The following is a 26,847-nucleotide window of genomic DNA, read 5'->3' on the forward strand; positions in this document are numbered from 1 at the left end:
GTTGATAATTTCTGAAGAAATCCTGTTTGGACTACTTCAAAGGGAAAAATAGAGTACTTTACTATATAAACGCATACACGCAAGTTGCGTTACGTTTAGTAAAAAACAACGTATGTTTTGATATTATGAAGATCCGAGAGAAGAAATAAAATAAATAATGTTTCGCTTATTTCGCGTTGTAGCACTCAAATAGAAGCTTTTTATAATTGGTAATATTGATACTAGTTTTTTTTTTCAAAAAGCGTGTGTTTGTAAAAGTTCTATAATATCAAGAGTTCAGACTTTTTTTGTTACTTTGATTTACTTTAGATTATTATGAAATAGATTTATAATAATTATTATTTAAATGTGTTAGAGTAAGTTATATAGAAAACTTATAATTTTATAATTTTCACTTATTGTTTATAGATTTTGGTAAACTGTATGATTTTATGCGAATTATATGTAAGATAATATAAAAAAAGTAAAACAGTAAAAATTATTTACAAATCTTAAGAATTTGTACAGAGCGTTTGAATAAAATTTCGAAATGCAATACATTTTAAAAATAAAATTATTTTCAAAGAATAAAGATTTACTCTTCGTTTACATATCACAATGTCCAGTTCATAAATTTTAAGAAATGAGCTTTGAATGACCATTTTAGTATAATGTTTAAAAAAACATTAACGCTCAAGCTGACAGTAAAAAGATCCATTTAGAGACCATTTTCTTGCACGAAGAATTTAAGAATTGTAGGCAAACATTTAATGGGATCATCAGCAAATGTTGACAGGAAACGATTGCATGTATTTTCTCACAACAAAGAAATTATCTCTAATCTCTTTTATGACGAGTTTCTTTAAGAATTTCATGAATTTGGTAGAGTCCGGTTCCGGTGGTAGAGTCACTACAAACAGACTGACTTGACGTTTCAAGAGTGCTTATAAAATCGCCCTACTTAAAATAAATGAATGTTGAATTTTGAATTTTGGTGTAATTCATGGCACACGAGGCATGGCACATGGCTTACAACTGCGCCTCATGTCAAAGGACACATGGCGGCACTTACAGCACATGTTCCTTGCACGCACTTGCTCTGCTTATAGACGATGCTTTCCTACTTTAAATTCCTTCAAAATCAATTATTTTAGTTAAAAAAAAAATATATATATATATATATAGATTCCTGTAATATTAGCTTAAACTTGTAGTTCCGTGCTTCAGGACGTAATGACTTATGTATAAGTTTATTAATTCTTGTGTATAGGCAGAGGGTGTGCTTCGGAATTTACCACATATTTACTGAGGTCGACTATAAATCTGTCATCGGCGAAAAGTAGGTAGAGGTACTTGAGGGTCTCCGACAGGAAGAATGACTCCATCATGTCGCGTGGTATTGGTTTCTCGGATTTCACGTTATTAAGCGATGTGTAGCCGTTGTCCACTTTGGCGTATCGCTCCAGTCCCTGAAAATTAGTAAAACAGTATTTCCATCATCGTAGTCATATCAAACCATTACAGGCCCCAGGATTTCCTCCCGCAATGAGAAGGGGTTAAGGCTGTAGTCCACCACGCTGGCCCAGTGCGGATTGGTGGACAGTCTATATACTTTGTTTAAATAGAGGATGAATTATAACAATAGGGGAAGAAAGTTTATTTGTCAGTCTCTTTTGCACTTGATAGCCAAATTTTTGAGGAAGGCAGGCGGGTTTGTCAACGCCGTCGGTCGGGGTATATTGTGTACAATAGCGGAAGAAAGTTCCACTGGTAAACTTATCATAAGTTGTATACGGGCGAACTTTCGGTGAACATGTAATAATTTACAAATCATTTGCATATGATCTGTAAAGTAATTTAGGGGCTACCAATGCATAAATTGAAACTTATATTTTTACTGAAAGACATCAGATACAACCCTAAGATCACATGCAAAATTAAAACCATGTGACTCCTGTCACTTTGTTAGGTACGCTACGCGCGCAGGTACTGTGCGCGTGTCGGTATTTTAACTTCAATAGGGTTGTCATAAGTAAACACTTATATAAATATGATTCTTTTCATTTAATTTGTATACAGGGTGATTCCTTATGAAACATACGTATGCATCCTTAAACATTATTTCGTAATTCAGTTACACATTGTATATTTCCTACTAGATGACGCTACAGTGGCTATAAGACATGTGAAAGGCTATACTAATTTCGGCATCGACGGTAGGAGAGCCGTAGCTTATTTGGAGAAAGCGCTCAGTCCACGATTGCCAGAGAGTTACAGGTTCAAATCCTGTCGGTTCCGAAAATTTTTATACGCATTTTAAATTTATAAAATTGTTAATGAAATAGTCAACAGTTAGCACATCATTCGGGTGTTTTTTTCATAGTCAATTAATTTTATTAGCAGTAGAGCAACGCGATAGTATTTGTATAGAAATATGTATTTTTTGATTACCTGGTAGATCTGCCATCCCCACTCTTGATACGTGTTGTTGCCAGTGATCTGGTACATGTACCACAGACTCTCAACGAACTCCGGTCTCAGTAAACTGTGGGCGTCCGCCGCCTTTGTGTACATATCTTCTGTCGCACTTGCCTGTAACATTTTTGTACTATTGTTAAACAGTAGTGATATGTCATATATGTCATCTATGAATTATATACATAAATACTTAGAAAATACATATAAAGCCACTGAAAAATATACACGCTCATCACACAAACATTTTCCAGTATTGGGAATCGAATCCACGGCCTTGGGCTCGGAAAGCAGGGTCGCTGCAAACTGCGCCAATCGGCCGTCAAAAGAACTGATATTAAGATTAACTTCGATTTAAAGTACATGCTTTTGTTATAGGAAGAAAAGTAGTCTTACCATATTGAAATGCGTTATCTCCGGTGCCAAGAAGGTAGGATGAGCCGCGTAGGTCAGATAACAAGTGTAGATCAGTTCTTCAGCCAAAATCATGTGCCAATCCGGTAGACCATTGGCATGCCCTAATGCCAATGTGCCAGGTAAGAAACAAGTCAGATGGTCCATTTTTGGATTGAACGTCTGGAAATATAGATTAATGTTCTAAATGTCCGGTAGAATTAAATATTGGGCTCGGCTCGCCTTTGCCGGTAGGGTGGTAACTAGCAACGGCCGAAGCCTTCCACCAGACAAAAGATAGGTATTTTGTAGGGAGTTCCAAAATCCATACTCCTTGGCCACCTGTTTCCAGCGGTTCCCAGCAATTAGCTTGATATCGTTTCGATAACGATACAATAGATTCAAATAATTCAATTTGACTAGTGATTATAAATAATCAATTTTTTTTTCTTTTGCGACTTCTATACAAAAATACAGGATAAATATAGGGAAAAACATCTAACCGAACAATCTTATATTTTCAAAAAATTGAATAAAAAATAAAAAAAAGTACACAGTAGTTCATAGAAATTATATTCTTAAAGCTAATTTATTACGAAATGTGACGGAAGCGGGCTTATATGGCTAAGGTCTGACCTGATAGGGGTACGGCAGTATTATTTAACTCATAGTACCGGATCGCTAAATTACTTGGCAGCAAGTCTTTGTAGGTAGAGTCATAACTAGAGACTGCAGATTCCTCCCACCATACAAAAAAAAACTAATATGATTAAATTATATTAACGATTATAATTGCATTTGGCATAACTATAAATAAATACACTAAGACAATACACACACCGCCATCTAGCCCCAAAGTAAGCGTAGCTTGTGTTACGAGTACTAAGATAGCTGATGAATATTTTTATATATATATTTTATTTATATATTTGTATAATTTTAAATCTTATTTATTGCACCACCTACCTCTTTTCTATATCTTTTCCATTGACACCATTGGTTGCCTGGAAGAAATCGCTATGTAGCGATAAGGCCACCAAATTGTACTCTCTTGCTATCTTTTTATATCTCTGTAACTACTTTTTTCTTTGGTGTACAATAAAAGTGTATTCAATATTTTTATGAATATAATACAAATAAATACTTATAATATGCAGATAAACGTGTTGTGGGAATCGAACCCACGGCCTTGGTCGCATAAAGAAGGGTCGCTGCCCACTGCGCCAACCGGCTGTCTGCATCTGTAAAATAATGTCCCAAAGAAGTCTTACCTCAGATCCGGTGGAGAATTCGCCGATAAACAAACGTTTGTTAGGCGACGAGCGCTTTGCCAAATAATCCTTTACGCCTTCAATAGCAGCCAGGTAGTCGTCCAATAAACTGAAACGAATTTTGGATAAATAAAAAAAATGTACTACGACAATACACACATCGCTATCTAGCGAAGCCCCAAAGCAAGCGTAGCTTGTGTTATGTGTTATGGGTACTAAGATAACTGATGATTATTTTTATATTATTCATAACTAGTTATTCTACTAATATTATAAATGTCAGTGTGTGGATGTTTGTTAGTCAATAACGCAAAAACGGCTGAACGGATTTGGATGAAATTTGGCATGCATGTAGCCTTTGCCAAAAGAACATAGGCTACCTTTTATCCCGATTCCTTAGGTAGTACCCGAAGGCAAATTGAAAATTAACGAGCTCAGCCGCGTGCAGAGTTTTGACATTTTATATGCATGTCAGCTACACCTAACCTAAAAGCACCTGTACTTTCTATAGCGATCTCTCAAATAGTTCTCGTGGTGAGATTAAGAATTCAATTCGGAAGTCCACGCAGACAAAGTCGCGGGCAGAAGTGCGGGCGAGTGTATTGACACTCAGGTACTGAAAAACTTTCTATTCCGATGAACTTGACTTCAGAATTGGGGCTTTCAAGTTCTAATGAACATGACTTCAGAATTGGGACTTGAAAGTTTTGATGAACATAATAGTTTTCAGTGCCTGAGTGTGAATATATATATTACCAGCTTCTGGTGGTGAACTCTCGGGGGTTCACCGTTGGAGCAAGTGTTATTTGTTTTTTTTAAACTTAGAAAAGTCAGAGGTGCGTGCTAGGATTCGAGCTCGGCCCACTCGACACCGCTCTTCAAATCGAAGAATTACAACTTCATAAATACTCACTAGTTAATAGTCTTGCCGGTTTGAATCCACTGCTTCAACAGATACTCGTAGTAGCTGTCACCCCTAGCTCCCAGGGTTATGGTGGCATGTTGTAGGAAGGTACCCGTGTTAGGGTTTATGAATATTGGCACTAGGCCATTACGTTTCGGCAGTTGGTGTATCTTGTCCGAAACCGCTGCGGCGGCTTCCTGTAGAAGTAGAGTACAGCTATAAAATAAACTGGATTTTATAAAAGAAAAGGTGTGAGTGTGAGTGTGAGTGTGTGTGTGTGTGTGTGTTTGTGTGTGTGTGTGTGTGTGTGTGTGTGTGACGTGTACATCAACGATAGAAAATCTTTAAAGATTACACCAGCGCAAGTAATATTTTTGATAAAGTCGAATACCCTTCACATACTGTGTATCTATACTAATATTATAAAGTGGAAAAATATTGTTTGTTTCCTTGTGAGAAGGCTCCGAAACTACTGGACTGATTTTAAAAATTATCTTACTAAAAGAAGCGAAAAGAAGCTATATTATCACGAGGTAACATAATAGTCCTTACTGTATATGAGACATATTAAACATGCATAAACGACACTTGCGACCTTTATACGAGACGTACTTAACTTGCATAAACGACACTTGCTTTCTGTATACAAAACGTACTAAACTTGCATAAAAGACACTTGCTTCCTCTGTACCAGAAGTACTAAACTTGCTTAAACGATAGTTTGCTTCCTGTATACGAGACGAACGAAACTTGCATAAAAGGCACTTGCTTCCTATGTACGAGATATACAAAACTTGCATAAACGACACTTTCTGTATACGAGATGTACTAAACTTGCATAAACGACACTTGCTTCCTGTATACAAAACGTACTAAACTTGCATAAACGACACTTGCTTCCTGTATACGAGACGTACCAAACTTGCATAAACAACACTTGCTTCCTGTATACAAAACGTACAAAACTTGCATAAACGACACTTGCTTCCTGTATACGAGACGTACCAAACTTGCATAAACAACACTTACCTCTTATGTACGAGACGTACGAAACTTGCATAAACGACACTTGCGACCTTCATACGAGACGTACCAAACTTGCATAAAGGAGACTAGCTTCCTATGTACGAGACGTAATAAACTTGCTTAAACGCTAGTTTGTATACGAGACGAACGAAACTTTCATAAACGACACTTGCTTCCTGTATACGAAATGTACTAAACTTGCTTTAACGACACTTGCTTCCTGTATACGAGACCAACTAAATTTGCATAAACGGACACTTGCTTCCTGTATACGAGACCAACTAAACTTGCATAAACGACACTTGCTTTCTGTATACAAAACGTCCTAAACTTGCATAAAAGACACTTGCTTCCTATGTACGAGACGTACTAAACTTACATAAACGACACTTGCTTTCTGTATACAAAACGTACTAAACTTGCATAAAAGACACTTGATTCCTGTATACAAAACGTACTAAACTTGAATAAAAGACACTTGATTCCTGTATACAAAACGTACTAAACTTGCATAAACGACACTTGCTTCCTGTATACGAGACGTGCCAAACTTGCATAAACAACACTTACCTCTTATGTACGAGATGTACGAAACTTGCATAAAGGACACTTGCTTTCTATGTACGAGACGTACGAAACTTGCATAAACGACACTTGCTTCCTGTATACGAAATGTACTAAACTTGCTTTAACGACACTTGTTTCCTGTATACGAGACCAACTAAACTTACATAAACGACACTTGCTTTCTGTATACAAAACGTACTAAACTTGCATAAAAGACACCTGCTTCCTGTATAGAAAACGTACTAAACTTGCATAAAAGACACTTCCTTCCTGTATACAAAACGTACTAAACTTGCATAAACGACACTTGCTTCCTGTATACGAGACCAACTAAACTTGCATAAACGATACTTGCTTTCTGTATACAAAACGTCCTAAACTTGCATAAAAGACACTTGCTTCCTATGTACGAGACGTACTAAACTTACATAAACGACACTTGCTTTCTGTATACAAAACGTACTAAACTTGCATAAAAGACACTTGATTCCTGTATACAAAACGTACTAAACTTGCATAAACGACACTTGCTTCCTGTATACGAGACGTACCAAACTTGCATAAACAACACTTACCTCTTATGTACGAGATGTACGAAACTTGCATAAAGTACACTTGCTTTCTATGTACGAGACGTACGAAACTTGCATAAACGACACTTGCGACCTTCATACGAGACGTACCAAACTTGCATAAAGGAGACTAGCTTCCTATGTACGAGACGTACTAAACTTGCTTAAACGCTAGTTTGTATACGAGACGAACGAAACTTGCATAAACGACACTTGCTTCCTGTATACAAAATGTACTAAACTTGCATAAACGACACTTGCTTCCTGTATACGAAATGTACTAAACTTGCATAAACGACACTTGCTTCCTGTATACGAGACGTACTAAACTTGCATAAACGATACTTGTTTCCTGTATGCGAGACGAACTAAACTTGAAAAAATATATTTGTTACGACATCACATTACATGTATTTGTATTCCTTTGCTTTTCTCTGCTACAATATGCATGTTTACGAAATATACACCTTTATCTTGAATCACTCTATTTCTGAAAGCTGCATTAAAATCCGTTGCGTAATTTTAAAGATCCAAGCGTACAAACAGCGTGAGTGACTATGTTTTATACTATGCAAAGATTTTACAGAACGCACCTCAAACACGGTGTTTTCCGTTGCTCTAGAAAGCTCTCTAAACTCCAGCTGCACAGTGGTGACCTCTGCTGTGGTACTGTAGTGGGACCATTCGGGAGAGTGAGCGGAACGGGTACCCAGGTTCACGTCCGAGTACGGTATACCGGATGGTGACGAGAAGGCTGGCATGAGACGTTCGCCAAGGTCTTTCTGTAAAGAATAATAACAATAATTATAAAACTGTTTTTGTTTTCGTTTTTATAAATTATAATTTTTTTGTTTATCTTTTATAATTAACACTGTTGAAAATTAAAAAAAAATGTTCATAAATAAATACGAGTACGACTCTCTGATTTACAAGCTTTTTATTAAACTCCAAGTAGGGCTGCCTGGACTTAGTTTAGTTTTTAATTATTCTGTTATGTAATATGTAGATGGGTCATAGATACCAAATAAAAATTAAATTGTTATTATTATTATAAATGATAATAATTAACTTATTCAATGAATGCCTGTAACCAGCGAAAGAAAAGAACACAAAAGCGTAATTACTACGCAATAATGGCCCCTATCTAGTGACGTGCACTTCTTAAATCCACAAAATTCAATTATTTCAAGTAGGCCAAATATAAGCACTTTTGAAACTCAGTCTGTTTGTTGTGACTCAATCACCAGTTCGCTTGGATTCCAGCAGGAAAACCGGGAAGAAACTCAGCAGATTTCTTTTTTTCAACATCACTTTACAATTTACAATCTTTAAATATTTTCTATTTTGTGAGAGATGCGAGTGGTGCCTGCTTCCAAGCAGCCTTGTCGTTAAAAAGCTATGCATATCCTAAAATGCTTCTATAACTCGTCTGGGAGGAGGAATTTTGTCATTTCATGCTAACTACTAGCTTTATGCCTACAATAGTCGAAAACCCTGTGCACGCCACTGCCTCCAACGAAAACATAGCCTCGGTGGGTGTGGCTTATAAAGTGTGCCAAACATGCGTTCAGTTTGCTAATCACAATGCTGACAGATTAACTACCGGCCAATCACGGCTGGTCCGTGCTGCATGACATAACGTAGAACCAATCATGTATTTTGCGATTTAATTTATAGTGCGTGTATATAGACTGATTGTTACCCATTTCGAGCGACAATTTGTTTAAAAAGGGCGACTGATTTTGTTTCGTTCGCTGCCGCTGCCTATAACATTCCACTGCTGGACTGAACTGGCCGGACAGGTTTTTCGCAACTGGAGGTTTTGGCACAAAGGACTCTGTGGCGATACTCCGTTATATTCCCTTAGAGGGAGCAAATAGACAGAGGGCGACCTTATCACAGATAATAAACTCGACGGCAGATTGGCGCAGTGGGCAGCGAGCCTGCTCTCTGAGTCAAGGCCGTGGGTTCGATTCCCACAACAGGAAAATGTTTGTGTGATGAACATGAATGTTTTTCAGTGTCTGGGTGTTTATCTGTATATTATAAGTATTTAAGTATAATATTCATAAAAATATGCAACAGACATCTTGGTACCCATAACGCAAGCTACGCTTACTTTGGGTCTAGATTGCGATGTGTGTATTGTTGTAGTATATTTATTTATTAAAAAAAAAAACTTTTCCAGGCTACTAAAGTTCGCAGTACACGGATAAAAAAATATATATATAACATGTAACTGTAGTGGTGATAGCTCAGTGGTTAGGACTTCGGCTTTAGTTTCTGGAGGCAGGGTTAGAATCCCAGCACGCACTACTAGCTTTTCTAAGTTATGTGCGTTTTAAGCAATAAGAATGTCACTGGCTTCAACGGTCAAGGGAAACCTGCGGAAACGTGCATGCCTCAGAGTTCTCCATAATGTTCGCCAAGGCGTGTGGAGTCCACCAGTGGGCCAGAGTGGAGGACTGTGGCCTCAAGACTTCTCACCTGCCCGTGAGACCCGTGCCCTACAGTGGGCCGGTGATGGGTTGATTTAATGATGATGATGATGATGATGAAGGTGATTAGTTTTAATTTAACTAACATTGTAACAATGTTTTTTTTTTATTTGCTAGAATTTGGTATTTAGTTTGTGACTCCTAAACACTCAACTAATTTAATAATATGCAAGAATTAAATTGAACTAAATGATTATACAAAACTAGGGTAATCTGCAATGACACTCGTGGATTTTATGTAATTTATATTCAATTAATAATAAAAAATAACTAATAAGAAAAATAAAATTAATGTCGCAATTAATTAATAAACGTTCAAATTATAAAGTAAATTACAAAATATTTTAATGCCATAATATTATTAACCATAGTCCAAACTTTCAATGTCAGTAATTTAATTTATTTTTGATAAACTTTAATTAATATTTAATAGCGAAAATTCATTTACCATAAAAACTTTTTTTCCATCATGCATTTCATTTGCTTTAATTTTACCTTAAAAGTTTCCCATTTTCCTATAAATGACAATAGGATACAGGTGTGTTTACAGTAATCTAATAATTCATTTCTAGCTTAAAAAAATGAAAAAATAATAATTACTAAAAAGTAATAGAAAGTTTACTTACAGCCTTTTCAAGGAACATTGAGTCCTGCGAGAAATGATAATTCGTCAAAAGTGCTCCAAGAACGCGAATCGTGACCTCGAAGAAGTTGACATCTTTGTTCTTTGTGAATACCAAATCAGTTTTTATCCATTGTTTGCCTTCCTCGTATTCTGAAAGAAGTTATGTAGCATACTATTTAATAGACCTGTTATTGAATAGTCTCAAAGTATCACTAAACTATGATATATTGTTCTGTACATTGATTTTATTTTTTTCGCTTTCTTTTTGTGATTGTATTATTGACAACTCGTAGAGAGAGTAGTCCTAACGCAGTAGAGAGAGCTGTGTTATTAAATGGGATAATCCGTTTCTATTCCTGGCAGCCGAAATATATATTAAATATATATAATTTCTGAACTTCCTTTCTGCTCTGATGGGAGACTGAGGAAACAGGACTCTAATCATTTTGGACATTTTCACTGGCCAAAAAAAAAAAAGTTTCAGAAATTAAGAGCTCTGTGCTATAGAAGCCTATTACCTAAAGTCACAAACAGTGTGCGACAGATATTTTATATTATTTAAGCTGTATTTAAGAGGATCTGTGTTATGAGGCGCGGTGGGGCAACTCTCTGTGCGAATACAGCAAAGTAAGACCTACTTAAATTCGATAAATAAATAATTATACTGCGACAACACACACATCGCCATCTAGCCCCAAAGTAAGCGTAGCTTGTGTTATGTGTACTAAGATGACTGATGAATATTTTTAACAGATATTTTATATTATTTAAGCTGTATTTAAGAGGATCTGTGTTATGAGGCGCGGTGGGACAACTCTCTGTGCGAATACAGCAAAGTAAGACCTACTTAAATTCGATAAATAAATAATTATACTGCGACAACACACACATCGCCATCTAGCCCCAAAGTAAGCGTAGCTTGTGTTATGTGTACTAAGATGACTGATGAATATTTTTATGAATAATATACATAAATACTTATAATATACATATAAACACCCGGACACTGAAAAACATTCATGTTCATCACACAAACACTTTTCCAGTTGTGGGAATCGAACCCACGGCCTTGAACTCAGACAGCAGGGTCGCTGCCCACTGCGCCAATCGGCCGTCACATAAAGAGTAGGTGCAAACTATAAACCATAGCGTGTGAGAGTTTTTAAAAAAAAAATTACCATCATTAAGTCCCATTATGTACGCCGTGTCCAATCCGTCAACAATCGTCAGCCCAAGAGAGAACCAATCGTACGCCATCCCGGAAACCGGTTTAAGGTTGTCGTGACCCCATGCGTGTTCCTTATAACCCTTCCACGCGTGCTTGAAAGACTCCACTACAGCGAACTGACGGGCATTGCTTGGTCCTGTAAAACACAACGATTTTGTCTGGCGGGAGGGTTCGGCTGCGACTAGTTAACACCCTAGTGACAAAGACGTGCCGCTAGGCGATTTAGCGCATGCGCTCTCGCGAAGAAACCGATTAGCAGGGCTAGGAGAGGCAGGAGACAACAAATTATATCACCCGATTCTATCCCCCAACAAGGAACAATGGTGCATAAAGGGTATGCACAGTGTATGCAGATGATATAAATAAAATGAAGAAAATCTCCATTACGATTTATATTATAAATATTACAATGCCTACTCTTAAGTTTTTTATAACTCGTTCTGGATGTTTTCTCCATTTTAAATCATCTCCATACCCTGTGCATACCCAATGACAAGGGATATTCAGAGTTCACGTGTCAACCTGCTAAAGAACGGGAAAAGGGAAAAGGAGAAGTTTACCCCCGTTTAATATTACATATGTATTACTTGGATATTATTTACGTGCGCCAGTGCTCTGAGAGTTGCTACAGCTGTGGGAGAAGATAAATTTGTATCCTCTCCCCGGGGATATAATTGTCTCCTGCCCATGCTAGCCGTGCAGGGTAGGGCTAGAGTATGGGTTTATTGTAACTACCATGCCATGCATACTATGCCATTGAGCAAAACCGAGGCTCTAAAGTATTCGCTAGAGATCTGTGTATCGGACAAAGCCAGCTGATGCGACTGAAGACCATCAATGGTAGTCTTATCTCTTCCAAACCCGAGATCTTGGGTGAGGTTGAGAGCTTTTATGGACAGTTGTACACCACAGTACAGACGCCTGTTGAGAATTTGGCCAAGGATCCTAGAGCCAAATTAACTCGACATTATACCGAAGATATTCCGGACGTCAGCCTGTACGAGATTAGTGTGGCTCTCAAACAGCTTAAGAATGGCAAGGCGCCGGGTGAGGACGGAATAACAGCAGAACTCCTGAAAACAAGTGGAAAACCGATACTAAAAGTCCTTCAGCGATTGTTTGATTCCGTTATTCACCAAGGCACAACGCCAGAGGCATGGCACAGGAGTGTGGTGGTATTCTTCAAAAAAGGTGATAATACTTTGCTGAAGAATTGCAGACCCATCTCACTGCTGAGTCATGTCTACAAGCTGTTTTCGAGAGTAATTACGAATCGTCTCGCTCGTAGGTTTGACGACTTCCAGCCTCCCGAACAAGCCGGTTTCCGTAAAGGCTTTAGTACCATAGACCACATTCATACGCTGCAGCAGGTTATACAGAAGACTGAAGAGTATAACCGGCCACTTTGCTTAGCGTTTGTGGACTATGAAAAAGCCTTTGATTCGGTGGAAACTTGGGTTGTGTTAAGGTCACTGCAGAGATACCGAATGGACTACCGGTATATCCAAGTGTTGCAGTGTTTGTACAAAAACGCCACTATGTTAGTTCGTATACAGGATCAGACTACGAGACCAATCCGATTGCAGCGAGGTGTACGACAGGGAGATGTTATCTCCCCGAACTATTTACCGCTGCGTTGGAGGACGTCTTTAAGCTTTTGGATTGGAACGGACTTGGCATCAACATTAACGGCGAGTACATCACTCAACTTCGGTTTGCCGACGATGTAGTCATAATGGCAGAGACTCTGGGAGACCTTAATACGATGCTCAGTGACCTCAGCAGAGTTTCTCAACAGGTTGGCCTAAAAATGAACATGAGCAAGACGAAGGTTATGTCTAATGCTCATGTTCCGCTTCAACCAGTAATCGTTGAGAGCACTGCACTCGAAATTGTCGACGAATACGTATACCTAGGACACACGATCCCGTTAGGTAGGTCCAATTTCGAGAAGGAGGTGAACCGCCGAATCCAACTCGGATGGGCAGCGTTCGGGAAGCTTCGTGACATCTTTTCGTCCAAAATCCCTCAGTGCCTGAAGACTAAAGTCTTCGAACAGTGCGTGTTGCCAGTGATGACCTATGGCTCCGAAACATGGTCGCTAACTATGGGCCTCATAAGAAGGCTCAGAGTCACTCAGCGGGCGATGGAGAGAGCTATGCTCGGAGTATCTCTACGTGATAAAATCAGAAATGTGGAGATCCGTAGAAGAACCAGAGTTACCGACATAGCTCAACGAGTCGCGAAGCTGATGTGGCAATGGGCGGGGCACGTAACTCGGAGGAGGGATGGACGTTGGGGTCCCAAGGTGCTGGAATACGCAGCCCCGTACTGGTAAACGCAGCGTTGGTCGACCCCCGACGAGGTGGACGGACGATATTAGGCGCGTCGCAGGTAGCCGCTGGATTCAAGCGGCACAAAACCGTGGCATTTGGAACTCCCTACAAAAGACCAATGTCCAGCAGTGGACGTCTATCGGTTGATTTGATGATGATGACCATACTCCCAAACGGGTTAGCCCGCTACCATTGAGGCGCTATTACCGGTGAGATTTGCAGGTAACTTGAAGTCTAAAAAAATCCCATTTTATTAAAAAGATCAAATTAAAAAGATTAAACTAATTAAACCTAAGTTAAGCAGATCTTTAATCTACATGTTTCGGAAACTTAACTTAACTAAAAACTTAAAACTAAATGCAAAATTACAGCTAGAGTTCGTTCTGACTATAAAGTAAACATAGAAAAGTTTTCATACCAGTAAATATAGGTCTCTCAATAATCTCGGTATCGGATACAATCTTTTTGATTAGCGCCGCGTTGACCGCCGCCTCCATGACTAGAGATGAATTGTTTGATGAATCCTGGAAAGTAAGATGAGTATAAATTTAAATATAAATAAATATATTACGACAATTCACACCTCGCCATCTAGCCCCAAAGTAAGCGTAGCTTGGGTTATGGGTACTAAGATGATTGATTTATATTTTTTATTAGTACTAAACATAAATACTTCATGTTCTTGAAAATAAAAAACTTTCATGTACATCACACGAAAATTTTCTTGTTGTGAGAATCGAACCCACGGCCTTGGACTGAGGGAGCAGGATCGCTATAAACTGCGCCAATCAGCCGTCTAAGTAGTAAGTAAAAGTGGTTTACAACCGTATTTATATATTCAACTAGTTCCCAAATTGTGCGCCATAGAAAGTACAAAGGTCCACCTCGAGGCCCTTCTTCTGTACTTCAAATAAATCAAGTGTCAAAAGTCAAATGTCACGAGTTGTCCCACACTTTGAAAAAATGTGTGGAGATCACTACGCTAAGCCATACAATTGTTTGGATAGTTTTATTTGTCTTAATTATTTATTGAACGATTTGTTATAATTTATTATTTATTATGGTTTTATTAGTTTCATAATGAGGATGTTATACTTTTTACGCCTATCTGCCTAACTAAAAAGTAACTACAAACTACTGTATATATTTTAACGAGGTAGGTTAGAGAGCAGGCGCCGCGCCGCGCCGAATTTCTTAACCTGTAAGTGTGCGTTAGCTTATTAAGGTTGAGAACCCCTGAACTTATATGCACGGCAAACCGAGGTGTCTAACCTGGGTCCTTAGTTGTTAAAGTTTGTGTCTTGCGTGCATCTATTTATATAACGCGCATAAAATGTTTTGGTGATTTGCCTGAACATACAAGCAGACAAACGGATAAAACATTTTTCCGTTTTTTCTTTTGTTTCAAGTCGTTACCGTATATACTTAAGTGTGAATTCAGTAAATACTTTATTACGACATTATAAATAGAAACTTAAATTTAGACAACAATATTAGTATTGTATTTACAAGCACGGCTGTAATGTCTTTAGGAAAGGCTAAATCGATTTTAACAGGATTTTGACAAACTTGGACTTGGACTGTTGGACTTTTATAAAGAACTTCGCCGGGCTAGTTTTTGCTTTATTTTATTTAAACAATAAACTTACTTAAATGACTTACTTTATCATTAAATTTTTAATTTAAGTCTCATAATATATTAAATCATTTATTTCTCTCCGTATTCATTCTCTTCTATTCTCTTCTCGAACGGGTGAAGACAATTATCTACACCCATGTACACCCAACAATAGAATATCATCATCCCTACTAATATTATAAATGTGAATGTAAGTTTGTTTGTTACGCTTTCACGCAAAAACTACTATACCGATCATGAAACTTTTTTCACATATTTCTGAAGGAATAAGAATTAATATAGGATGCTTTTTATCCCGACATTAAGCTCGGTTCCTTTGGGAGAGGGGATGAAAGTGTTTGACGATTTTACACCATAACTACGACAAATTATAACCGATTTAAATAATTATTTTATACTAAAGATGTTATAATATGTGTTTAATTTTGCCCAATCTTTGTCTAGATCTGATGAATGTGGTTGGAGATAGAGGACAGAACTCATCAGCGGACAGCAGCAAACCCCTCATTTAAGGTTTAGCGATACTGAATACTTGAAAAACAAAATCAAACGCAGACGAAGTCGCGGGCAATAGCTAGTAGTAAATAAAAGCTGTATTCGACAGTTTAACAGTTCAAAAATAGGAGTGCTCCGATCGTCACCAAACTTTATAAGATTACTTGCCGGCTTGGCCTTGTCAATCCGGAAATCCCTGAAAGTTTCATTGAAATCGGTCCAGCCGTTTCGGAGTCTATATGCTTTTTATTTTCGGAATCCGATGAATCTTGTATAGAAAAGATTTATGTAATTCCTATGTTCGCACATAAAAAAAGACAACAGTTCCGTTTTAAAAACTCGATTCAAAATAACGAAACATAATATGTGTTTAATGTAAGCGCTGTCACAACTCATTATATCTATCTAAAACAGTAGTACGTACCTACTCGCAATAGTTACCTAATTACTGATTTTTTATACCAGTAAACTGGTAGCTTATCTGAACTACCAATTTGAGTTTTAATAACACAATGTAAATACAAACGATAACTAAGCTTTTCCCTTTAAAGATAAAACTCAATTATTACTATCGGGTATTGCAAGAACGGGTCATCCTATGCTACGATAAGTAGGTAGCTTGAATTACATTTTACCAGCTCATGTTATTATAATTGGACAGACGCCTGAATCACGTATGCGTTCAAATTTATTTATAGTATTCCAACTTTTTCAGGCAATTTATTCGCGTTCATTGTAAATCCTGCGGGACTCATGTATATGATTGGACTAACAAGTAGGTGCCCCATGTCTCAAGGATACCGGATATATCTATGTAAATTTTTGTCAAGATCGTTTAGCTGTCAAGCCGTTTTTTGCTTATAACTACGTAACAAAGCTATTTTTATTTCTTTCGGGAACAGTCTCAGAGATGCTAACTATCGCTATGCCAAATTTGCAGGGCCTTGCGGTGATAGCCCAGTGGTTAGAAGCTCAACTTCACTTACGGGGGGCCATGTTCGAATCCCAGCACGCACTTTTATCTTTTATAATTTATGGGCGTTCTAAGCAATTATCACTTGCTTTAACGGCAAAGGAAAACATCGTGAGGAAACCCGCATTCCTGAGGGTTCTCCATAATGTTCTCAAAGTTGTGTGGAGTCCACCAATCCGCACTGGCCCAGCGTGGTGGACTAAGGCCTTAACTCCTTTATTGGGGAGGAGATCCATGCACTGCACGGCTAGCATGGGCAGGAGACAATTATATCCCCGGGGAAAGGATACAAATTTATCTTCTCCCACAGCTTTATTAACTCTCAGAGCACTGGCGCACATGTGGAAATAATATCCAAATAACACATGTGTAATAATAAACAGGGGTTAATCTCTCATATTCCATGTTCCCGTACTTTATCAGGTGGTGGCGACGACGCAAATGAGACCTTCTGTTTAATCTATTAGTTGTACCGCCCTCTCTTTAAACTGTTAAAGTCTCGAAGATAATCGAGCAGTTGTGCTGATCGTTTGCGAAAGGTGCAGAAGTCATTTGTGGGACTGAGTATACGCTTTTATAATATGATTCCTAAGGTAATTTTGGACCTACCAATGCATAAGTTTAAAGAATGTGTTTAAACACATTTATTACAGCGAGGTTATTATACAATTGATGAATTTCTTAATGACAAGGTTGCTTGGAAGCATCCGGCTCCGCTTTCATCTCTCACAAGATGAAAGAAAAATGATGAAGAAAAATGAATTTTGAAATGTAAAATGTAAATTGTTAATGTTGGAAAAGAGCAACTGCTGAGTTTCTTGCCGGCTTCTTCTCGGTAGAATCTGCCTTCCGAACCGGTGGTAGAGTCACTACACACAGACAGACTTGACGTTTCAAAAGTGCTTATATTAGGCCTACATGAAATGAATTTTGAATTTTGAATTTTTGAATTTTGATCCCAAACCATTACAAATCGATTGCAATCTTCGTCCATGGAACCTAATCTCGAGTGCTAATCTAATTTATCTGCAGGAGATAGACTACGGCTTTCACCCTTCTCATTCTGAGGCCTGTGCTCTGCGGAGTAATTTATTTTTATTTTATTTTATATATATACAATTCTAATGGGTTAACAATGCCCAGACGCTGGTCGAAAACGTTGCCAAACGGAAGTCGAGCTTGCTTTTTCAAGGAGTGTTCGATTTCCAATACATACTACGCGAAAGAAATTGCCGCTAACTAATATAACAAAAAACTCACCTGTTCCATTTTTTTCTTATTTTTACTTTCTGCGTTCTCACCCTGCGAAGTGTATAATAACATAATAACAGTTACCGTTATGACGATGAAGCCATAAACTAGTGACCTCTGAAACCGTGACAGCCGGTTCCATCGCTGAAACAAAAAAAAATATTTATATTCAATACACTTTTATATTTGAAACCGACGTATTGAAGGTAGAAATTATTAAGACAACTTATGATAACAAATTAAGATATTTTTTACGTCCGTAGACACCCTGTAACTGAGAATAATGCTTTTACGTACACAAATTGCACCTATGCATTTCGGGTACAGAACCTAAAATGCTTAAGTTATTAATGTCATTCTGCTGTCTGCCTGACTGTATATCTTGGATATAAATAGAATAAATAGCCCCAAAGTAAGCGTAACTTGTGTTATGGGTACTAAGATGACTGATGAATATTTTTATGAAAAATATACCTAAACTAAAAATATAAATATACTTGTAATATGCATATATTGCGCACTGCTAAAAGGATTCATATGTGAGCCAATTCCTCATAATGGTTGCCTGGAAGAAATCACTATAAGTGATAAGGCCGCATTTGTTACACAAATTTAATTGTACCTTTGTTGTTTTTGTCTCTTTTATTTTATTTTTTTCTTGTGTGCAATAAAGTATTTTTGATTGATTGATTGATTGATAAGCCCAGACACTAAACATTTATGTTCATCACAGAAATATTTTCGTGGGAATCGAACCAACGGCCTTAGACTCAAAAGCAGTATCGCTGCCCACTGCGCCAATCGGCCGTCAATCTAGCTATATCTAGTTAGTTAGTTCAGTCTATAGCGTATTATTATATTGAGTTCCTAGTAAATTTTAAAATGCATAAATCATAATCATATTTTAAAATGCATAGCTGTCTTAAAGAACCGGGAGGACACGAAGTATGGTAACAAGTGTTGTCCAGCCCCGAGCACGTTAAACCATCCTTTACGATTTTTATTACAAATATCTGAAAATAATCGTTAAAGCCTACCAACCCGTATTGCCGTAGTGAGGTGGGTCTATGCTCTTCTTTGTGAGAGCGAAGGCATTAATAGGCCCTGGGACATTAATAGGAATTTTTAAATATTTTGTTGATCTATTTGCTCAGTCTAATCTTCGGAAGGATTGATCCTATATTCAAGCCACTTTTATAGATAAGTAGACAGTGGATTTTGGTTTTAATTGAGTGCATAAGGGAAACTTTTAAAGTAGCTCCGGGCCAGAAAAAATTAAGAGAACCGTCTTTGATGATACAACCATATCATGAAAAGAAGTGAGGGCTTTTTAACGACCGCGCAACGGTGAGCGCTGTTAATTGAGGTAGGAGGTCCCGGATTCGATTCAGGGGCAATTTGGGAATTTATAATTTCTGAATTTTCTCTGACTCGTCTGGTGGGAGGCTATGGCCGAGGCTTCTTACCAGCCTACCGACAAAGACGTGCCGCTAAGCGATTTGGGGTTCCGGTCCGATGTAGCGTAGAAGCCTATTGGGGGTATAAATCAAGTCAAGTCAAGTCCAGTCAAGTCAAGTCAGTAAAGGGCTAACTAGGAGTGGAATAAAAAAAATAGAAAGTACTCAGTGAAAAAGTCCTAAATATTACAACGAAACCACGAGGAAGAGGTAGAACCCCAGCCACATGGTGTTACAATGTCGAGAGAGACGTGAAAACCCTGGACAGAAAGACCTGGCGCATAAGCACAAGTGGCCGCCGCCAAATAAAATTGGTATAAGGGCAAGAAGAGTAGTACTTTTAATTGTATGAAAAACTGAACCAAATTCCAAGGGTCCATTTTTTTTTTACTCTAAAAATTTTTTTAAATGCAATCTCATCTGGTGGTAAGTGATGATGCAGTCTAAAATGGCTAACATGTTAGGGACTATGGTAGTACATATACCATTGATCGGTTTCTACGCGAAATCGCACCGGAACACTAAATCGCTTAGCGGCACGTATTTACCTGTACTGTAGGGTGGTACACCTAAAGGTAAAGAGAAAATTCAGAAATCATAAATTTTCAAATTGCCCCTGCAGGAATTGAATCCGGGACCGCCTACTTCGCGACGCTCACTGTTGCGCCAGGGAGCTTGTCAAAATTTTAGATAAGTAGGAAGGAGTAACGCGTGTTGGCAACGGGGCATTCGTACAGGGCGATAGTTCTCGGTAACTCACAAATCGTCTTGGTGACTGAAACAAATGTTAATTGGAAGTGTATGGTATGACCAGCATACCAACGGCAGCATGAACACCAAAACACCGGAGCGGCGTGGCGCGTGGTATAGTTACCCATACATTTGTTCACATTCCCGCGGTACAAATGTTCCATCGCTAGCACGTAAGATGGGTACTTCTTAATACCGCGGGAAGCAGGAAAACAGAACATCTGGACGCACCAGATCGCGGGTAAATGCTAGTTAATAAATATGAGAAGCAAATAATAAATATGTACTTGCAATGCTAAAATATTTAATACTAGTTAAAAAATATAACAATACCTACAATTATAGGCAAGAAGCAATAAATTTCCACCTCCATTTTAACACTATTTAAATGTCGAAGCTGTCGACTGTGTGAACTATATCCTCCCGACATGGATGCTGTATTGAGACTGAATGATTACATTATTGCTGAAGGTACATATAGCCACTCTGCCAAGTATGTATGATTCATATACGTATATTTGTATATATGAATAATTTTTTTGCCCTGCATGCAAAATGTAAGCTGACGGGTGAAAAACACTGCGCTTTAGCTACTGACGTAGATACATAAATGCACCTAAATGTAAAGGTAATTTGATTCTCTCTAGAAAATGAAATTCATCAAATGGTGCAGGGTTGTAACAAAACCTAGGTTGGTATGGCAGGGAAAATAAAAATTACAAAAAACAAAATTGTTTATTTAATTGGCTGGTACGGCACACGTTGCCTGGCAAACAGAGAAAAAATCCTGCAATCGGATCCCATAGTGAATTGACACCTTCAAGTGACGCAAAAAATAACACACACGCAAGAAAAAACCAAGTTATCGGTGCAGCCTAACGGGTGCAGGCACGGGTACTATCAAAATGACATACCCTCCTATTACATAAAAGACTTTTCTCTTAATGGCAAAAGACAATATTCCATAGACAGAGCAATCATTGGGGTCACTAATGCCAGTTTTCACTAACAACGAACAAGGCAATTGCCCAAAGTAACGCCGAACCAAAGCCAACATCAACCGTACACCAGTAGTTATCACCTGAGAGTTGCTGAAACGTTTTTATCTATAGAAATCGCCTAAATCCTTAGGTATTCGATTTAGGCGATGCCCATATTGAGGGTACTCGGGCATGTGTCTCACTTCGCAAGAGCTCCTTTTCGACAATTCGACATGGATTGTACACCCGCAGTGTATATTGGTGCGTCGAGATTAGGAGAATTCAAATGACTAATACTTAGTATTTGGTATACCATTGTTTTGTAGTAATTAGATACCAAATGATTAAAAAAATTTACTTGTTTATTTGTTGGACATAACAAAGTGCAGTATGGTAGTACTGCAAACTGTTTCAGCAGACAAGCCGTACAAGTTTAAAGTTTTTATATACAATTATTAAATACTATTGCCAGACATAATATAGAATAGTAACTTACTCTTATAATTTTTCTGTGTGATATAAACTGTTCCAATTGAAGGGCTTTGTCTTCATTGCTTTTCATCCATTGTTCTAGTTTACTTGTTTTTGGTGGTGGCAACTGACTGCCGAGATCAATTTTGGTGTCCACTTGAGAACTGTACATCTTGAGTGATTTAAACTGTTTGACATACAGTCCATTCCATATTAGATGCTGCAATAAAGCATAATTTCAAATAATTTAGAGTCCAAGAAACTTCCACAAAGCTACATGTTGTTAGTATCCATTCTGTACATAAACACACAAGGATACCATATTTACAGGTACGTTTTTGCTTCTAAAGCATGAAAGATCAAATGACTTGCTGTGTAATACATATAACATATTTCAACTGAAATGTTTACTTCTACTTGAGTAATATAGACTGGATGTACTTATGGTACATTTTTTTTATTTTAAAACATCAAGTTGTGTTGTTACAGAAACTAGGATTCTGTCAGCAAATTTTTTATGATGATGGATAACAATCCTCGGTTAATATTAAAGAATTAGTACCATACAAAACATAACTATTATTATAAAATTGAGGTAGTAATACCAAAGTCTAAAAAAGATTTCTAGCTGCACTGTCAGCATTTGCCATGAGATCAAAGATGAACTACTTCTTTTTATACCGTGCTATAACCCCAAGATGCTGAAGAGCATTGATATTCCAAGACAAAGGAGAAAATCTACTTTTATACATACATTATAAACGATTAATAAATAAATTTTGCGGAGGCCCCTACAGTCATTGCTATACAGATAAATTTTATTAAAAATTGGTTAAATCAATGCTTAAACTAAATCTACTGCCACTTAAAACTAAAATATCTCTTGCTCACACACTCATCCTACCAATCCTTGACTATGCCGATTCTTGTTACTCAGACCTGTCACAACAGTTACTTAACAAGCTTGAACAAATTCAAAACCTAATAATAAGATTTGTGTTTGGGTTAGGAAGTTTGACCATATAACTCAACACCGAATTTTACTGCAATGGCTTACTATTAGACACCGACGAAACTATCATATTTTAAGTTTTCTTTACACTATTCTGTTTCATCCACATACTCCGACTTATCTTAAAGATCACTTTACATTTCTTGGTGCTATTTCAATTCTTTCACTTACTCTCCGTTATCAGAGTGACAATAAGCTGGAAGTGCCAATCAGCCGTACGCACTGTTACAATGAGTCATTAACTATCAAGGCAGTTAAAGTGACATTTGTTACGCTAAATTACACAGTATTTTTAAGACTCGTCTAAAGAATTATTATTTAACACTGTAAGTATGATTATTATATTCCACATTGACTTTCTTTCTTCACCGATAACATTATTATATATAGTTTTAGTATTATTTATTTTACCATATAGTATTTTATTTTATTTTATATATGTACTATTTTTGTAATTTTTGTAATTATTAATTTGTATGTATATTCTTAGAGTTTTGCGCACCGCTATAAGGATTCATATGTGAGCCAATTCCTCATAATGGTTGCCTGGAAGAAATCACTATAAGTGATAAGGCCGCCTTTGTTACACAAATTTAATTGTACCTTTGTTGTTTTTGTCTATTTTATTTAATTTTTTGTCTACTAAAGCTCACCTATGTTTACCTGAGTTTTGGCTGTATTTAATCAATGTAGGTACCTTAGTTTGTTAATAATTAATGAACAATTAACATACCTATATTAATACAAAAACAATGAGTAAAATATACTTTTTTAATTTAAGCCCTATAACCAACTAAGTATGCAGTTGGCTAGTCTCTTTTAACAGCTATAAGCATTTACACACAGTTATTCTTCCAAGTATGAAAACAAAATACACATTGGATGGAGAGTAATGCATAACAATCAAGTCTACAGCCGATCTCCTCAACTAGTGCCATAGTGCATTTCAATGCATACTAAGGATTCCTTAAACACTCCTACCATTATTAAAATATTATTAAAATTGTTATTGTACTTTTTAGATTCCACTAACTCAAGTACTTAGAGCAAAATATATGTTAAATGCAATGAGTATCGGACGAATTAACAAACCAAAAACTACCAAGCTCCTGTCAGGCTTTTTTATTTAAAATTCTAAGCAGTGCATTGTTTACCAGTCAGTGTCAGATTTGCATTACTTGATGCTCTAATCCTTGCCTCCAGGCTCTCTATAAACTCTTTTATTCTTAATTCCATTACAAATTAGCCCTGACTACAATATCACCTGACGGTAAAGCGGGTATTAACTCATAGACTACATTTCTCTGTTGGTAATCGGTAGAGTACCGAGAGGTAGAAAGAGGAAAGAGTAATATCAGTCGCAAGAGGAAGTCTTGGTTGCGCAACATTATAGAGTGGACTGGGATCGCGACTGCCGCCCAGATGTTTGTCCTCGCGAGAGAAATATCAAAAAAGAATGGCGAAGGCGAAGTATCAAAAACTGACGGCCAACCTTGACTAGTTAGACATGCACCTAAAGAAGAGTCGGTAGAGTGGTAACTAGCTATGGCCTATAGCCCAGGGGTTCTAAGCCTTATTAAGCCAGTGGCGCACTAAATAGTTAAAAAATTTGTCACAGTTTTGTGTCTACATTGTGAAAATTACCTATTTTCACAATGTTGTTACTTGCTGGTACTTGTTAGTTAGCCAGATAGGTACAAAAAATAAATCATATTTATTATGAAACTAATAAAACCATAATAAATACTAAATTTTAACAAAGAATTAAGAAAAATAAAACTGCCCACACAGTGGGATGGCAGAGCTTGGTCATCTCCACACAATTTTTCAAAGTGTGGGAGAAGCCCATTTCACTGTTGCCCGAAACCTAACATAAATTTTTGCTCTTGACTTTTTGGAAGTACAGAAGGAATACCTCGCTGTGCACCTCTGTACTTTCTACGGCGCAGAGGTTCGGACACCCTGCTATAGCCTAGAGCCCACAAGATCAGAACAAAGAAAAATCCCAAATTGTCCCCAACAGAGATTGATCCAGGACCTTCTAATTATAAGACCACAAACATTATCACTGCTCACTGGAAGGTTGTCTTAAACCTCTATAGAGTAGTACTGTCTTAAAAGCCATAAAAACTAAACACCATGCAGTTTTTTAAACTTATTGAAATGCAAATATTCAGATGGAGGTAAATAATCTTGCCTGTTTTTGCTAGCAAAGATTATTGTAGTTCTGTATATAATTCTCCCTCAGATATGATGAAATAAAGCAATAGCTTAATTTGCTTATGGGATAATCCACAACTTTTACAGTCAACCACTGATAGGGTTTTTAAGAGAAGCTGTACTTGGCGAAGCCTGCTCTATACCTCTGTAATTTTGATAACCATTGATGGAACTTGCATTTGAAAAAATAATCTATACCCGATTAATTTAAGGTCCAAAATCAAATTAGGAATATTGCAATGTGCATGAAATCCTCATACAATGTGAAAAAAAATATCTTTCTATTATTCTATCACTTTTACAAAATTTAGGGCTGGTCTATACTCGATACTAATAGACTGAATTCGAGATTTAAATATATTTTATATGTATAATACTTGAGTAAGAAGCAATTGCAGCCAAAAGTTCAGCTAATTAAGGATTTTAATTTACTATTTCGTAACTCTTAATTAATTATTAACGAAGTTTAATACCCAAAATGAAATGCAACCTAGCAACCTATTGATCCACTTACCTGGGGTTGGTGCAAGAAAATCGATAGTTCGATGACCTATGACATTAAGGGGTTTTACTTGTAGGTAAATGGCACTACCCTAATTTATGTAAAACATACAAGTTACTTACTGTTTTGAGTAAACCGGGTTATTTCATGGAGAATATCGCTATTTACTCGTTGAAATGTAATTCGCACCACGTATGTACACAATATCACTGAGAGTACATTTTGAAGATGATACTTTGTTTATTTGAATTTAATTTGAATAGTTTTCTTACTAACTCTGTTAAAGAGCGAGCAATTTTTTAAAAGAGATTATACTGAAAGTTTATTTTTAATTTAAATATAGTTTTATCCAGAATCGGTTTAGATAGATAAGAATATTCACCGCATATTGTTGAATTGAAAATTGCAGAATGCAGATTGCATTGCAAAGATAAAATAGAGAGCACAGATTAAAAAAGGTGTACAATAAGCAATCAAAATGACATACCATTTAAATTTTCTATGGTTTCGCAAACAATCTATCTATTGGCTGCTATTGGCAATAAGGTATGGCATTGAATCACATGAAGTCTAAGAACAATGAATAATAAACATAAAGTCGAATTAATTAATCGGGATATGCGATAATATACCTTAAGATTACTTAAATTTGATAACATATAAAAAGCGATGCCATAGTGTTTATCTCCTCACTGATACAAAGCTGCACCCAGAGTGTTTCTGGTGAGCTCTGGAGTTCAGAGGCCAAGTTGTGGAATCTCGTGTATGTCAGAGACTTATAAAAACTCTTACCACGTCGCTTTGTATCAGCTGACTGCGCGAGCTACATCGCTTTGTGACTGCTCTGACTTTTATATAACTTTTATAGTTATCTATGTCAGTGATAACAAGTTACATAGTGAGATGGTGATAACAGAATGAAAACTCATCAGATTTAACTTGATGGCTAACTCAGGATAGTTGGTAAACCAGACAGATAGAAAGCGTTAATTATGTCGTTTAGACATTTAGATAAATAGATACCCGCAACTGCAGGATTCAATAACTCAAGACCCAATTATTAATACAAAAGTACAGGAAATATTATATCATCAATGACTACTATCACAAACGATAAATGTCGCAATACAGCCACGCAACATTCCATTAAACCATTCAAATGATTACACAACAGGAGCTTACAGTAGCACTAGTACAAGATTATGGTTGCTCGCAATCGAAAA

At 37.1% G+C, this 26,847-nt stretch overlaps 1 protein-coding gene across 2 annotated transcripts; it reads right to left on the bottom strand.

The window, feature by feature from the left end:
• Positions 1-530: 530 nt before the first annotated feature.
• LOC120636543 (endoplasmic reticulum mannosyl-oligosaccharide 1,2-alpha-mannosidase) lies at positions 531-25,981 on the bottom strand. 2 transcript variants are annotated; one of them, XM_039908070.1, is made up of 12 exons: positions 25,747-25,981; positions 21,916-22,110; positions 18,242-18,376; positions 14,293-14,398; positions 11,489-11,674; positions 10,312-10,460; positions 7,781-7,969; positions 5,032-5,219; positions 4,119-4,227; positions 2,851-3,030; positions 2,431-2,571; positions 531-1,448 (listed from the first exon to the last, which is right to left on the bottom strand). In XM_039908070.1, exons 2-12 carry the CDS (start codon positions 22,060-22,062, stop codon positions 1,233-1,235), a joined length of 1,746 nt encoding a protein of 581 aa, XP_039764004.1. In that variant the 5' UTR covers positions 22,063-22,110; positions 25,747-25,981; the 3' UTR covers positions 531-1,232. The 2 variants fall into 2 exon arrangements, with proteins under 2 accessions (XP_039764004.1, XP_039764005.1); XM_039908071.1 differs by lacking the exons at positions 21,916-22,110; positions 25,747-25,981 and adding an exon at positions 20,777-20,872.
• Positions 25,982-26,847: the final 866 nt, after the last annotated feature.

Source organism: Pararge aegeria, chromosome Z (genome assembly GCF_905163445.1).
Source record: "Pararge aegeria chromosome Z, ilParAegt1.1, whole genome shotgun sequence".
NCBI lineage: Eukaryota > Metazoa > Arthropoda > Insecta > Lepidoptera > Nymphalidae > Pararge > Pararge aegeria.